Below are 16,060 nucleotides of genomic sequence, written 5' to 3'. Positions count from 1 at the left end.
TCCTCTTAGCATTACTGAAAGGATAAATGAGTACAGGTAGAGCATTTAGAACAGTGTCTGGCACATGGCTAGGGCTCAGTAAGTTAGCGTTCTCATTATTATTAATATTGTTGTTGGTATCACCTCTCGGCTTCGGCCTTCACTGGCATATCTGCCACTTTCCAGACCCTGGGTATGTCCACACCTCCACAGCCCTTCCCCCTTCCTCAAATCCAGCTTGTACTCTGGGCCTGGCCCTGGGGCTCCCTCTTCTATGAAGGCCTCCCTGATCCTCTCATTCTGTGCCAGGCCCGGTCACAGGAGCCAGAGGTACACAGGGGAGTTAGAACCACCCTCCCTCAGGCTCTCAGTCTGGTGAGGAAGACGGGCCTCCAGCAGACAATCACAAAGTGACCTGGCAGAGGTCACAGAGGACTCCACAGGGTAGACATAATTCCTCCCATTTCGGGGAAACTGAGGCTCTGAGAGGTTAAGTAACTTGCCCAAAGACACAACTACCAATTACATAAAATTTTAAATTTTTTCTTAAATGACTTCCAAATCCTGAAAAGAAATCTGTAACACAGACCATTTGCAGACAACCAAGATACCAGTGCAATTTGTCACAGTGTAGGGATCCTGCCAGGCAGGTGCTCGAGGAGGAGTCATGACCGAAAGATGGACATGAGCGAATCCTGACTGTGCCCTCGGAGGCCCCTCACTCTACCCTCCGCTGCACCTACTGTGTTCCAGGCACACCAGGTGCTCTGGGCTCCCCTGAACCCGCTTCCCTTCCCCCACCCCCAGTCTCCCCCTGTGCTGTTCCCTGAGGCCCCAAACCTGCCAACTCCTAGTGTCCCTTTAGATCTCAGCTAAAACAGCCTCATGGAAGCCTTTCCTAAAGCTCCATGCTCCCCAAGCTTTGCCTTCATAGCATTTACCATAATTTATAATTAGGTGTTTGTGAAATGTATGTGCTCAGGCCTGTCTTCCCTGTCAGACTATAAATTCCATGAGCCCAGAGTTCATGACCATCTTGTTCACCCCCATCTCCTCCATGCCTAGCAGTCTAGCACACAGTAGGTGCTTTTCTGAATAATATCTTTTAAATGAATGAGAAATACATGAGTGACGAGAAGGAGAAGAAAGGAAGGAAGGAGGGAAAGGAGGAAGGAGGGAGGGAAGGAGAGGGGGAGGGAGGGAATATAGAAGCCATCCAAAGAGCCTAGAACAAGGCAGTGGAGAAGACCAATAGAGGAAAATGGAAAGGTGTTTCAATACCTTACCAGCACCAGGAATGAGTAAAATTGAGAAAGAAAAGTCACAGATTTCATAAGCAGAAATAATATTCAAATGTTTGACAAAAAGTTAATAAGCCATTAGTCTCATTAATAAAGAAAAACATGCACACAGTATTAAAATCAAGAATGAGAACTATCCTGCATTCATTCATTCATTCATTCAGCTAACACTTACTGAGCACCTATTATGTGCCAGGCACTGATCAGGAGCCAGGGATGCAGCAGTGAACACAAAGAAACAAAGTCCTGTGCTCATGAAGCCCCATTCTAGAAAGGGGAGACCAGCAAGTATATCTGTGTTCACATGACTGAACATTCTTGTTTACAAGCTTTCTGTTAATGAATAAAATTAATCTCAATTGCTCTGAATTATCTTCATTGTTAAAAACATTAAAGTAACTTTTAAAGATCAGGTGGGGGGGTGGGATGCTATACAAAATGTATCCACGAGGATCCTTGAGAAAATAGGTTTCAAAGGTTCTTCCATAATAAAGTAAAAAGAAAAGGCACCCTTAAGTTATGTTAGGGTTCTCTCACTTCTTATTAGTGGTATAAATAAAAAAATCAGTGGAAAAAAAAGATTTTAAAACTTCACAGAAAATAATGCAAAGCTACCCTTTTACTATTTAAAGCCATTATTTTTTTTTAAAAAAAGGAATATCCAAAATAAATATTCCAAAAGCATGTGGTGACAAGCTTGTGAGTCTCAGCTCTGTTTACGAGTCCAAAAACTGAGTGGAAATGGACAAGCACCTGTAACAATATAAGACGCCCAGTCTGCTACCAGCTCCCCCACGAGAGAGGACAGGGGCTTCCTGGTTTACAAAGCATGCCCATCACTACTTCACGCCTCACCTGGGAGGTAGTTGCAATTCACATTTTACAGATGAGAAGACAGAGGGAGGAAGTGACCTGCTCCAGGTTCTGGAGGGAGTTGGTAGCAGAACTCTGAGTGGTCCCAGACCAGGGGCCTCCTAGCTGCACCGACTGGCTGCCTTTCTCACAGAGGCCCAATACATGAGTGGATCCATAGAAGAAACAGGGCAAACATTTAAAATGGGACATGGCTCTGATGAAGTCCTTAAATAATTCCCCAACTTTTAAAGAATAAATCAATAATTCCTATACTACATAATGTGTACAAACATATTTTAAAAAGAAAAAAATGGAATGAACAAGGGCAGCACACAAAAAGGAAAAAAAGAACAAAAACCTATGGTCAAAATCTTACTTGTGAACATACAGTCAGAAATCCAGAATGAAACCTTAGCTAACCAAATCCACCTCATATTCAAAGAATCACCTCCAATGGTCAGATAATTTATCTCTAAATGGAAGGCAGGGGTGATATAAGCAAGTCGATCACCGGATTCGTCATCATATGGAAAATAAAGATCTACAGTTCAAGTGTAATTTTCCCAATACATTTCAACATGGCATGCGGTAGCCCGTGGCATCTGTTCTTGATTAAAACTGCAGACAAAACCAAACCCCACAATGAAGAGAGACTATTTAAAATAAGGCACCAACTCAAACTTAATGGAGGTACCCTAGAATGGCCTCATCTCAGAACCAGAAGCAACCTTAGTAATTAACGTTCACCCCCTCATTTTCCAGATGAAGAAATGAAGCAAGGCTCAGAGAGATTAAGTAACTTGCCTAATGTGACTCAGCTACTATATGGCAAAGTCAGTACTCGAACTCAATTCTTCTGACTCCAAGTCTGAAGCTTTCTGTCACCACTCCTATTTTATATATCATGAGAAATGCTGGCAATAGCTATTAGGAAAAAAAGAAACAAAAAGGTGTAATATATAGAAAATACAGAAATAAAATATCATGTTGCAGTTAACATTTGCCCACCTGGAAAATCCAAAGGGGAGGGAGGGAGTTATTAGAGGAAATGAGTGAGTTTCAATGTACAAGCCAGTCTCTTAGCTCTAAAATACAGGGGACTGTTTCCACTCACAACAGGAATGCTTTCATTTCATGTACTTGGGCCACAATAATACATATTCAAAGAAAATAATAAAACCTTAATGGGAAAAAGAAAAGGCAACAGTTTTACCCTCTCCTAGCTGGAAAAACTTAGTAAAGCAAAAAAGAGAATTCTCCCCAATTTAATGAATAGATTAAATAAGCTATTACTAATTAAAATCCCCAAGATATGTTCCTAAATGTTAGAAATAATGCAATAAAAGAATAAACCTGAGCCTATCAAAGAATATTAATAAGCAATAATGACAGTCTCAATTTTTAACTAATTCATGCAAAAGAATGTTTGAATCGTGTAAGATACAAAGAATAACAATAAAATTAATATCTGTGGACCCACCATCCAGCTAAAGAAATATAAAATTTCCAATGTCTTTGAAAATCCCTGTGTGGCCCACCCCAATGACATGCCTCTTCCCCTTCCCTCTCCAGAGGTAACCATTATGCTAAATTTTGTTTTCATTATTCTCTTGTTTTACTGTTTTCCATAAATATACCTAACTCTAAACAATATAGTATTTAGTTTTGCACACTTTTGAAACTTATATAAATGGGATTATAGAGTATGAAATCTCTGCAGCTTGCTCTTATGTTTTGTTGAAACTTACATTCCCAAGACTCATCCAACTGATGCATATAGTCATAATTCACAATATGCTGCATCTGCGGAATTCATTGTATGGAATACGCTGTAATTTATCTATTACCCTGCATTAAGACAACATTAACGTTGTTTCCAATGTTTTATTTTATAAAAATTTCCCCTGTGAACATTCTGATACATCTCAAACACACGCCAAGAGTTTCTTTACAATATATACTTGGGAACTTGCTTGGAGGGAGGATCTACACATGTCTAACTTTATCTGAATAATACCAACTTGTTTCCCAAAGTGGAAATACCAACACCCACCAGCAATGTCTAAGAGATCCAACTACTGTACATCCTCACAAACACTTGATGTTATCATGCTTTTCAATTTTTTTCTAATCTAATCAGTAGAAAGTGGTATCTTGTCTTTATTTGAATTTCCTTGATTACCAGTGAGGTTGAGTAACTTTTCATTTTGTTTGGTTTTCCTCTTCTGTGGACTGCCTGTTAAAGTCTTCTACCCATATTTCGATTGCTTTCTACTTCACATTGTTTTTTTTCTTATTTTCTTAAGATTCTTATTTGTCTCTGTTTCTTTTCTCTTTTCTTTTTTTTTGTGAGGAAGATCAGCCCTGAGCTAATATCTGATGCCAATCCTCCTCTTTTTGCTGAGGAAGATTGGTCCTGGGCTAACATCTGTGCCCATCTTCCTCTACTTTATATAGGATGCTGCCACAGCATGGCTTGACAAGCGGTGCGTCAGTGTGCGCCAGGGATCTGAACCTGCGAACCCCAGGCGGCTGAAGCGGAGTGTGCGTGCTTAACTGCTACGCCACTGGGCCGGCCCATCTCTGTTTCTTTTTTAAGAATCCTCATATATTCTGTTGGCTAATCTCTTATCAATTATATATGTGTTTCAATATTTTTCTCCCAGTTTGTGATTGCCTCTTTACTTTCACTAAGAGATGAACAGAACCTCTTCATTTTAATGTAAACAAACATCAGTCTTTTCCTTCTTGGTTTTTAAGACATTCTTCACTCTTCTTCCCTATCTCAAAGTCAAACAAATATTCTCCTGTATTGGTTTCTGGAATTTATATTCATGTATGGCGTGAGATAGGGATCCAATTTCACTTGTGCATATGGACCATCAGGTGTCCTAGTATCATATATCAAACAATCCCTAATGATCTGCTTTGCAAGCCCCATCAAAAATCAACTTTCCAGATATGTGTGGGTCTTTTCTGTGCTCTCAACTATGTTTTGCTGGTCTATTTTTTATGCTGCTGTCCAAATTAAATCAATTAAAATAAACTCACTGTTAGAAGTTATATAATCTACTTCTACTATTTTAGTCGTTACTCCAGACATTTACATTTTAACATGCATTCCTAACTTGAAGTCTAAAATTAATCAATATCTTTACCTTCCTCTCAAACAATTCAAGACCTTAGAACACCAGCTTGGTCTCTGTACTTCCCAACTTACAGTCTATTGCTCTCCAGTGTTTTATTCTGTCTTATTTATGGCAGAAGATGCTAGTTGACCACCCCAACAATTCAAACCCTCAATTTTTGCTGGACATATGTCCACCCAGGATAAAGACTACATTTCCCAATTTTCCTTGCAGGCAGTTATGGCCATGGGACTAAGATCTTAGTTATGGCCACGGGATAGAAGCATAAGTATTATGTGGCTACTTTCGGGAAATTTCCTTAAAAGACAACTGGCACATGGACTTCACCTCTTCTTTCCTATAATAGCTGGGGCTTCAATTTGTACCTACTAAGATGGGGGCAACACCTAGAAATAGTACAACTGGAAGCCATATGGTTCCATGTGACTATGAAACCACTACACCAGCTCTGAATTGCCTGAATCCAGACATTTGCATGAGAGTGAAATCAACCTCAATATCTTGTTCAAGTCATGGAATTTGGGATCTGCTACTCACAGTTGAACCTAATCATAACTAAAACCTGTTTTTAAACCCCACAAATTAGATGTTATTGTTATTGGTGGTGGTGGCGGTGACAATAATTCTTTGGATTTACCAACATATTTACCTATCTTTGCTCACCATTCCTTCTTGCAACTCAAACCATCTATCTGGAATCATTTTCCTTATGCCTGAAACATATCCTTTAGAATTTTCTTTAGTGAATATGTCTCTCAGTATTTGCTTGGTGGAAAATGCCTAGACTTCATACTCATTCTTGAAAAACAATTTTTCTGGATATAAAACTCTAGGTTGATATATTGAAGCCATTATTCCACTATCTTCTGCCTTCCATTGTTATGTGAGAAAAATAAACTGTAAGTCGATCATTCTTCTACAGGTATTCTTCTGTCTGTCTCATTTCTCTCACTAGTTTTTAGAGCTTCTCTTTGTCTTTGGTATTCAGCTTCACTGATACATTGTCTAGGTGTGGATTTCTTTTCAGGTAATGTACTTGGGATTTGTTGGGTTTCCTGAATCTGAAAACAGGTGTTCCTCTCTCCCATTGTCTCTGTTAACTCTCTGCCAGTTACTAATTTTTTTACCTCTTAGCTCCAAATCTACCCTTCTTTGCTCTCCTTTGTGATACTGGAGCTAGATAGTTCTTCTTTGGCAGCTAGTTCTGTGTTAGGCTTTGTCAGTAGAGGTTGCTAGATAGACACTGCAAGGACAGGTCAGGAAAAAGGGACTTTTCCCTCTTCTAGCTTGCTGTTTCCTGTGTGGCCACCTATGGCTCAGTGTATGAGGGTCTGGTAGCATTCATCTCAGTGGCACTCACAGTTCAGCCTTGGCCCGCACCTTCCAGCAAGCTTCCCCTCCACTCAGCAACAGGCTGCTCCTGTGATTCAGTTGTGGCGGGCACCCTCTGAAAGTTTCTTTGCCACTGGTAGGCTGCATGTCCCTATGATAGTCACTGCCTATCCTCAAAGGTTTCTATCTCAGCCTTGGAGGGAGGAGCCCTCCTCTAAGTTGCTTCCTTATTCACTCTTCCTTACCAGGGGTAATAACTGCTTTTACCCCTTTTAGTAATTAAATATCTTTAAAGTTAGCAATTCTTTATATTAAAATTTTCCTGTTCAAATTACTAGTATAGTTCTGTATTCTGATACAATCTCTTTCTGAAACTATGATTAGACATTATGCCCTCTCACTCTATCAGTCACTTCCTTTGTCTTTCTTATTTTCTCTGTCTCTCTGTGCTATATTTGCATAGTTTCTTCAGCTCTATCTTCCTCTTCTCTAATTCTCTCTTCAGCTGTCTCTAATATCTGGCTTATCCTGTGAATAATTTCAATTTTCATATTTTTCACTTCTAGAAGTTCTATTTAGTCCTTTTTAAAATCTGCTAGTTCATATTTTTCTATTTCCTTATTCTTTGGTCATATTTTCAATTTCTTATTTCTTTAAACATTGTAAATATTTTTTGTTTTTTTTAGCATCTGATAATTCCAATACATGAAGTAATTGCAGGTCTGATTCTGCTATCTATTGCTTCTGCTGGTTCCCCTCATGGTGACTTGTTTCTTTGTGTTTTGTGATTTTTGACTGTGAGCTCATGTACCCTGGAACTTTATCTGTGAGAATTATTAAAAGGCTAGGTTGAAGATTCCTCCTCCAGAGAGAATTTGTGTTTGCTTCTGCAAGATAAAATAAATTCTAGGCTTGAGGTTTTTCAGACCACATAGTTAATGTGAATGTGGGCAAAAAAAACAAGAAAATCCTGGCTTATGGTTGCAAATTCTCAATTTTTTGCCCTTTTCCAACCACTAACAAGAGCAAAACAGACAAGTTTTCTTGCTATCCGCCTCTGTGGGACAGGATTTTTTTCTAGTTTACTCTTACACTAATGGTGATGTACTTCTGGGGGGTTCCCAGCTTTAGGTCAGGGATCCCATCAGATTCTCCATCTTGACTAGTCTCTAGGAACACACACAGATATCAAAACTGAAGATCAGTGCTACAAGGATTCAGTATACACCCCCAGAGAGAAATCCAGTTTCAGAGTTAGGTTTTCTCTCTGGATTAGTTGATTCATTTAACACATATTTGAACAGTCACTGTTGTAGGTGCTTGGGACACACTAGTGTGCTCATGGGGTTTATAGTCTAGCAGGAGGGAGGCAAACAACAAAATAAAGAAGTAAATTGTATAGTATGTTAGAAGGTAATAAGTGCTACCAAATAAAAGAAAAAATAGAGCAAGAGGAGGGATAGGTTGCAGTATTAAATAAGTACAAGTTGTCAGGGTAGCCCTCATTGAGGAGGTGACCTCTGAGCAAAGACCTAAAGGAGGTGAAGGAGTGAAGCAGTGTGGTACCTGGAAGAAAAGTGATCCAGGCAGAGGGAAAAGCCAGTGCAAAGGTGCTAAGGCAGGAAGGTGCCTGGTGAGTTGAAGGAACTGCAAGGAGGCTGGTGTGATTGGAGTGAAATGAGCAAGAGGGAGAGTGGTGAGGGATGAGGTCAGAGAGGAAGCAGGGACTGATCACAAAGGGCCTTGGAAGCCACCGTAAGGACTTTGGCTTTAAGTTGGAGTGAGACAGGAGCCAGAGCAGGGTTGTAGGTGAGGAGAGACACGATTTGACCTACATTTAATTTTTTTTAATTTTTTTTTTTTTGGTGAGGAAGATTGGCCCTCAGCTAACATCCATTGCCAGTCTTCCTCTTTTTGCTGAGGAAGATTAGCCCTGAGCTAACATCTGTGCCCATCTTCCTCTATTTTGTATATAGGATGCCACCACAGCATGGCTTAATGAGCAGTGTGTAGGCCCGTGCCCGGGATCCGAACCGACGAACCCCGGGCCGCTGAAGCAGAGTGCACAAACTTAACCACTACGCCACTGGGCTGGCCCCTTGACTTACATTTTAAAAGGATCCCTCTGGCTGGTGGGTTGACTTGCATTTACTCTAGTGAAATGAAGATTCCCACTTTCACTTAATTTTTGACCTCTGAAGATTCCCTGCATTCTTATAAGTCAGGATACAATTTTCTTTGTTGTCAGTGGGGAGGCTGTTCAGAGTATCTAGACTACCACATTGCTGGAAATAGAAGGCACCCTACCAATTTTCTAAACACAGCACAAAGCTGTTGTCAAAACAGTGTGGAATAGGCTGAGCAAAGAAAAAAATAATCAAAAGGACAGGATAAAGACTAGAGAGAGTTGCAAAAAAAGAAAACTAACGTACAGTATGGCAAAGCAGAAATAAAACAAAAAAGGGTCAGACAGTATTACTTAAGAATTTTTAAGACAAGAACTAACCAGACCCACACTTGACAAGTGCTATTGCAGTACATTCCAGACAGAGTCACACTTTTAACCATAAATAACTAGAATAAAATACAATGGGGAGGAAGAAAGCCCAATCTTGGCAACAGAGGGAGGGTCTCTCCGTATGGACTAGGGTGACGGAAGCTTGTACCCTGAACTTTGCTTCCCAAGATTCTTGCAAAACTCCCATGGTACTTGCCCCCTCGGGGTTCCTCCTCACACCCACCTATACCTTGCATTTATGAAGTACTAATACACATTTATGAACTGCATATTTATACCCTAAATATATGTCATTTTAGACCACTCAGTGAACATTTAAAATGTTTATAGATAAGAATTCCACCTAACATATCAGTATTTAAAGAAAGCTATATCTTACAATATTTAAGTTTTTTTTAAGTTAAAAACAATGTGCACTATGACACTTAAAAAAAAGGAATCAAAGTAAATTTTAACAAAAGTCATCTCTGAATGGTGGCATCGGTGGATTATTTTATTTTACCATTTGTGCTAAATTTTCTCCAATAAACATTCTATTTCTATAGGAAAAACTTATGTATAAAATAAAGGTAATCTATAACCCTCAGAGCACAAAAGGCAGAAAGGGACAAATTTCCTTAGTATTAATTGCAACACATTTGGTTAAGAGACATGACAGTATTTTGAAACTTCTGTGGAATAACAAAGAATCAGAAGACTAGAATAATAAACCAACAGATTGAAAAAAAATGTGTCAAATATTATATGAAATACACACACATATGCATATGCAAGCTCATCTTCATTTGTAAGAAAAAACTTAGAGACCTCCCAAATTAAGTGAACAGAGGATATATTAAAGACATTGACATCAAAGGAAATAAAACAATAAACAAAAAAATGCTTTATCCTTGTCAAAGAAACAAAACTGAAAGAAATACTGAGGTGTACCATTTCAGATAAATTAGCCAACAAGAAAAAGGTCACAGCATGCAATGCTAGTGAACTTATTGTGAAACGAGCACAACTAGTAACAGTACATATTGATCCAAGCTCTGAGGAAAACAGTCTGGCAGTATGGATCAAGAGGCCTAAAAATGCTCATATCTTTTTACCTGATAATCCTACTCCAGGGACTCATCATAGGAAAATAGTTTTTAAAAAGGGAATACACTTTAAGCATGTACATTGAACCAGCCATGCAAAGAGAATAACAAAGAGCATTCTAAGCAGAGAGAATACTCATGGAAACATGAATAAGAATAACCAAAAACTAGCAATGTCCAAATGCCTAATGATGGAGCGATTTTATAGAGAGGCAATAATTTTATACGAAAGTAGTTAAGAGCTTGTTCTCTGGCAACACACAGATAATCAAAGATGAATAAGACATGAAGCTTACCCTAGAGGGGCTCACAGTCCACAGTTAAAAAATTCTACCCTTTATTAACTGTGTGACTTGGAGCAAACTGCTTCACCTTCCTATACCTCGGTTTTCTCATCTGTAAAATGAGACTGATAATAGTATCCAGGTTATAGGATTCTTATAAAGATTAAGAGAGTAATGCCATGTAAAGTGCGTAGTACAGCACCTGCTACACTAAGCCCACGATGACTTTAGCCGCCCCCAATCTATATGTGACGTTTGCAGTCATGTAACACTAGGTGTATGGCGAAAGAAGGAGTGACGGTATGGAAAAATGAATAGAGTTATATTAGGATTGAGGATTGCAGAGGGGTTTTTTTTTTCCTTTAAATTTTAGGTTGTTTATATAATTTTTAAAAATTAATTCAATCCAACATTTTCCAAGCACCTACTGTGTGCCAACTCCCGTACTGGGGAAATAGAGATGAACAGTTTCTCCCCTCAAGGGGCTCACAGTATAGTGGGCAATCCATTCATTCATCATTCATTCCATAAATATTTCTCAAGCACTTCCTATGTACCAGGCACTGGTGTTCCCAGTGTGTTCCCTGGTGTTCCCAGTTCCCCTCCTATGTACCCAGCACTGAGTCCCTGGTGCTGGGAACTCAGGGAACAAACTGGACAACGTGGTACCCTCATAGAGTCTACATGCTAGTGGGGAAGACAGGCTGTAAGCAAGTAAACAAAAACAAACAGGATAATTACAGATTCTGACGCCTTATGAAGAAAATAAACAGGGTGCCAAAATGATCTGACGGTGAGAGGCGAGCCCACTTTAGAGAGGGGTCAGGAAACATCTCCCTGAAGAGGTGACATTTGAGCTGAGACATAGCAGAAGAGAATAAGGCACCCACCTCAGGAGCAAGTGGAAAAGCACTCTGGGCAGAGCAAATACAAAGGTCCCTCGGTCTGTAAGAGCTTAGGTGTTCCAGGAAGAGAAAGGAGGCCGGTAGGGCTGGAGCAGGTGAGCGAGGGGTGTAGTGGGGAGAGATGCGACTGAAGAGATGGGCGGGTGCCTCACCAGCCATGGTGAGGAGTCTGGATTCTATTCTGAGAGTAAAGGGAAGCCACATAGGGTTTTAAGCAGAGGAAGGACATGATCTCTGGGTTTTTTAAAGATAACTTTGTCTGCAGTATGGAGAATAAACAGTAGGAAGCCAGGAGTGGGGGCCAGAAGACCACTTAGTGATTACTGCAGTAGCCCCGGAAGGAGGTGATGGTAGCTTGCATTAGAGTGGTGGCAGAGAAGAAATTAGATGGATTCCAAATGTATTTTGGAATTAGACTTAAGAATTGCAAGTGGACTGCATGTGGGAAGAGAGGAAAAGCAAGAATCAAGAATAATGCCAAAGTTTTTTATTATGAACAGTTGGCTAGCTGGCAGTGCTTTTTACAGAGAGAAGACTGGAGGAAGGAAGAAGTTTTGGGTTGGAAATCAAGAGTTCAGTTCTGAGCAAGTTAAATTTGAGATGCCTGTGACACACCCAGTAGAAATGTCAAGTGGGTAGTTGGATACATGAGCCTGGAGCTCAGGGATACAGTCCAGGCAGGATAGAGATATAAATTTGGGAATGATGAGAGGACAGAAGACATTTAAAGCCTCACTCTGGAAGAACTCACCTAGGAAATGCATGTAGATAGAGAAGAGGATCCTGGACTGAGGCCTGAGACAGTCAACATGTAGAGGGTGAGCAGTGGAAAACGTGCCAGAGAGACAAGGTGGGAACGGCAGAGGAGGAGGCAAAGCCCACAAAGATGTTATGGAAGCCAAGAGCATGAAGCTGGAGGAAGATCAGCTGCTGAATACAGAAGAGCCACCACTGGGCTGGCAACATGGAAGTGACTTTCAAGAACATCTTCAGTGGAGCCGTGGGACAGAGATCAGACTGGAGAGGTCTGAAGGGTGTATGGGAGCCGAGGGAGCAGGGGCAGTGAGTGCAGGCCACTTGGTGAAGAAGTTCAGACATGAAGGGCGGCAGCTGAAGGGAAGGTTAGAGAGTGTCTGAAAGAACAGGAAACATGTATGTCCAATACATATACAAAGAGATATCCAACTTCATTAGTAATCAGGGAAATGCAAACCAAGACACGAGATACCATTTTACATCCATTCAATTGGGAAAATTTTTAAGTGTTACAATACAAGTGTTGGAGAAATTGTAGGCCCACCCAGTCTCTTATACCCTGCTGGTGGGATTGTCATTAGTGCAACCACTTTGGAAAACAGTCTGGCACTATCTCATGAAGCTGAACATTCACATACCCTATGCCCAGCGATTCCACTCCTTGCTCACGTGTCACAGATACATGAACAAGAATATTCATAGCTGCAGTATTTGCAGTAGCAAAAACCTAGAAACAGTCCAAATGCTTTGCGAGGCGAGTGGACGAACAAACTGTAGCCTATTCACCAATAGAGTGTTATACAGAAGTCAAATGAATGAACCTTAGAGACATGCAGCAGGGTCAATGAATCTTAGACTGTGACACTAAGTTTTTTAAAAAGTCCAAAAAGGTTACATACATTAAAACACCCTTTTTGTAAAGTAAAAAACAAGTGAAATAAATTATAAATACATTTTAGGAATAGATTTGGCTGTGATAAAACTATATGAAACAAGACATACAAATGGTGAACAGGTACACGAAAAGATGCTCAACGTCACTCATTATAAGAGAAATGCAAATCAAAACCACAATGAGATATCACTTCACACCTGTTAGGATGGCCATTATCAAAAAAACAAAAGACGATACGTGTTGGCAAGGTTGTGGAAGATTGGACCCTGGTACACTGCTGGTGAGAATGCAAGATGGTGCAGCCACTATGGAAAACAGTACGGAAGTTCCTCAAAAAATTAAAAATAGAACTACCATATGATCCAGCAATCCCACTTCTGAGTATTTATCCAAAAGAATTGAAATCAGGATCTCTGAGAGATATTAGCGCTCCCGTGTTCATTGCAGCACTATTCACAATTGCCAAGACATGGAAACAACCTAAATGTCCATCAGTGGATGAACAGATAAAGAAGATGTGGTCTATACATACAGTGGAATATTATTCAGCCTTGTAAAAGAAGGAAATCCTGCAATATGCAACAACATGGATGAATGTTGAGGACGTTATGCTAACTGAAATAAGCCAGTCATAGAAGGACAAATACTGCATGATTCCACTTACATGAGGTATCTAAAACAGCCAAATTCATGGAAGCAAAGAATAGAGTTGTGGTTGCCAGGGGCTGAGGGGAGGAATTGCTAATCATTATATAAAATTTCAGTTATGCAAGATGAGTAAGTTCTAGAGATCTGCTGTACAACACTGTGCCTATAGACAATAATACTGTATTATACACTTAAAATCTGTTATGAGTGTAGATCTCATGTTGTGTTCTTACTACAATAAAAAAAACTATGTGAAAAAGTGATAACACATGAGTCAAAATAGTGGTTACTTTGCATGGGAAGAGACAGAGGGATGAGGTAGTAAAATGATTAAGATGCTTATTACACTAAAAAGAAAGCAAAGACACGACTTACCATGAAGGAATTTTATCCAAAAACTGATTGGGAATCGATTGAAAGCATTAAATCTAACTACCTAGTTTCAAAGAAATACCAGGCACGGAGAAACATATTCAACAGCACCAAAGGAAAATCCAGGGAATTCACCATCAGGAAAATCTAGAATGCAGGAAACTACAGGACCAACAACTCAGTTTCATCAACAACAACAAAAAAAGAGGTTGGGGAAACTGATAGGTTGAGAGACAAATCAACCCAATGCAATATGCAGACTTTCTTTGACTCCTGATTTCAGCAAACCAACTATAAAAACCATTTATGAGGCAGTTGGGGGTGTCTGAACACTGCCTGGATGATGGGGATACTATGGAATTGTTCATTTTTTAATTTGATGGTGGTATTGTGATTTTTTTAAGTCATTTTCTTTTAGAGATACATACTAAAATATTTTTGAAAAAAATTCCGATAACACTTGTTCTGTGCGTTTCTCATGACACTGTTGTAGCTTCTGTACCCCTCTCACACACACACACACACACACACACACACACACACACACACAGGTTTCTACCCAGCAGGTCTGTTCATCTCACACACACACACACACACACACACACACACAAACACAGGTTTCTACCCAGCAGGTCTGTATTTCTAAGGCACAGACAATTCTTTCCTACCTACTGTCCTCTGTAGGCCTCAGCATAGTGCTCTGCATGCTGAGGGTACTCAAATATTTGTTGACTTTTTGTGTGTGTGTGTGAGGAAGTTAGGCCCTGAGCCAACACCTGTTGCCAGTCCTCCTCTTTTTGCTTGAGGAAGAATGGCTCTGAGCTAACATCTGTACCAGTCTTCCCCCATTTTTGTACGTGGGACGCTGCCACAGCATGGCTTGATGAGTGATGTAGGTCAGTGCCTGAGATCCGAGCCCTCAAGTCCTGGGCCACCAAAGTGGAGTGCATGAACTTAACCACTACGCCACCAGCCCAGCCCCCTAAATTTTTTTTTTAAAAAAGAAACAAATAAAAAAGGGCCAAGGATGCTCCAGTGATGAGGAGTATGCCTTGAACCAAGATTGTATTAAATACAATTTTCTATGCCTGAGGTCCAAATCAAAGTCCCTGGGAGTGAAGAGCAGGGGTGCAAAGCTGCCATAACACCTGGTGAGGGAGACATTCCTTGAGGAAGAAGGTACAGACACCCCCAGCCAGGCTGGGTCCCTCTGACGCACTCCCAGCACAACTGTAGCTAACTTACGATGTGTGCTGTCATCTACACAGTGTCTGTCCCCACCACCAGACTGTGTGCCCCACCCTGGATCTGGTCACGTGGCAGGACTCGGTAAGTGGTTGACAGCCTGAAGGAGGAAACCTCAGCATCATCCAGCGGAGGAGCAGCACGGACCGCAAAGAGGGTCAGTAACATCCTGGTGCCCGCGTCAGGAATACCAACTGGAGATTAATCAAAACAGAGACCCTGGAGTGCGGCGTGGTAGTGGGCTGGGGCCATAGTCCTGCTCGTCGGAGGAGCTGAAGGGAATGGGGAGTGGGTCAGGAATAGCTCACAACAAGAAGAGGGGGACTGGAAAGGAGAGGGGGACTGGAGCGGATGGTAACTGGGAAGCAGCTGCTGCCTGCCGTGTAACCTGGCCGAGGCCTGGTCCTCTCTCCATGCAGCAGGATGTGGGATACCACAGGAATGCAGGCAATGCTCGGCATCACAGCAGAGACGTGAATTCCTGAGCACGTAAGGGAGGCTTACTCAGACAAGCTGGGGTAACCACATTAACAAGGCAACTATGAAATGAGGACTCATCAAGCCGTGGGCCTGGCTGCCTGGAGGAGGGGTTCCCTCTGTCTACAGTAGATAAGGGGCGGGAAAGCTACAAAGAAGGGCTGACATCTGATTGGACCTTGAAAAACTAGACAGGAGGGAAAGGGAGGGAAAAACAAAAACACCCTGAGTGCTCATGATGGTCTAGGTGCTGGTCAGG

At 40.9% G+C, this 16,060-nt stretch overlaps 1 protein-coding gene across 4 annotated transcripts in view; it reads right to left on the bottom strand.

Moving 5' to 3' along the window:
* AZIN2 (antizyme inhibitor 2) overlaps positions 1 to 16,060 on the bottom strand; it is a 34,735-nt gene that overhangs the window by 3,744 nt on the left and 14,931 nt on the right. Inside the window, exon 8 of one of the 4 annotated variants that reach the window (XM_058553593.1) lies at positions 2,847 to 3,059. The exons of the other annotated variants lie outside the window; for them this stretch is intronic. Coding sequence (XP_058409576.1) covers positions 2,970 to 3,059 — 90 coding nt within the window. The 3' untranslated portion in view covers positions 2,847 to 2,969. Of the gene's footprint in view, positions 1 to 2,846; positions 3,060 to 16,060 lie in introns of those variants that run through there. 4 annotated transcript variants of the gene reach the window in all.

The sequence above is a fragment of the Diceros bicornis genome, chromosome 13, assembly GCF_020826845.1.
Source record: "Diceros bicornis minor isolate mBicDic1 chromosome 13, mDicBic1.mat.cur, whole genome shotgun sequence".
In the NCBI taxonomy this organism is placed as follows: Eukaryota; Metazoa; Chordata; class Mammalia; order Perissodactyla; family Rhinocerotidae; genus Diceros; species Diceros bicornis.
Note: the sequence above shows the minus strand (reverse complement) of the source record. Positions and strands in the feature narration are given on the sequence as shown.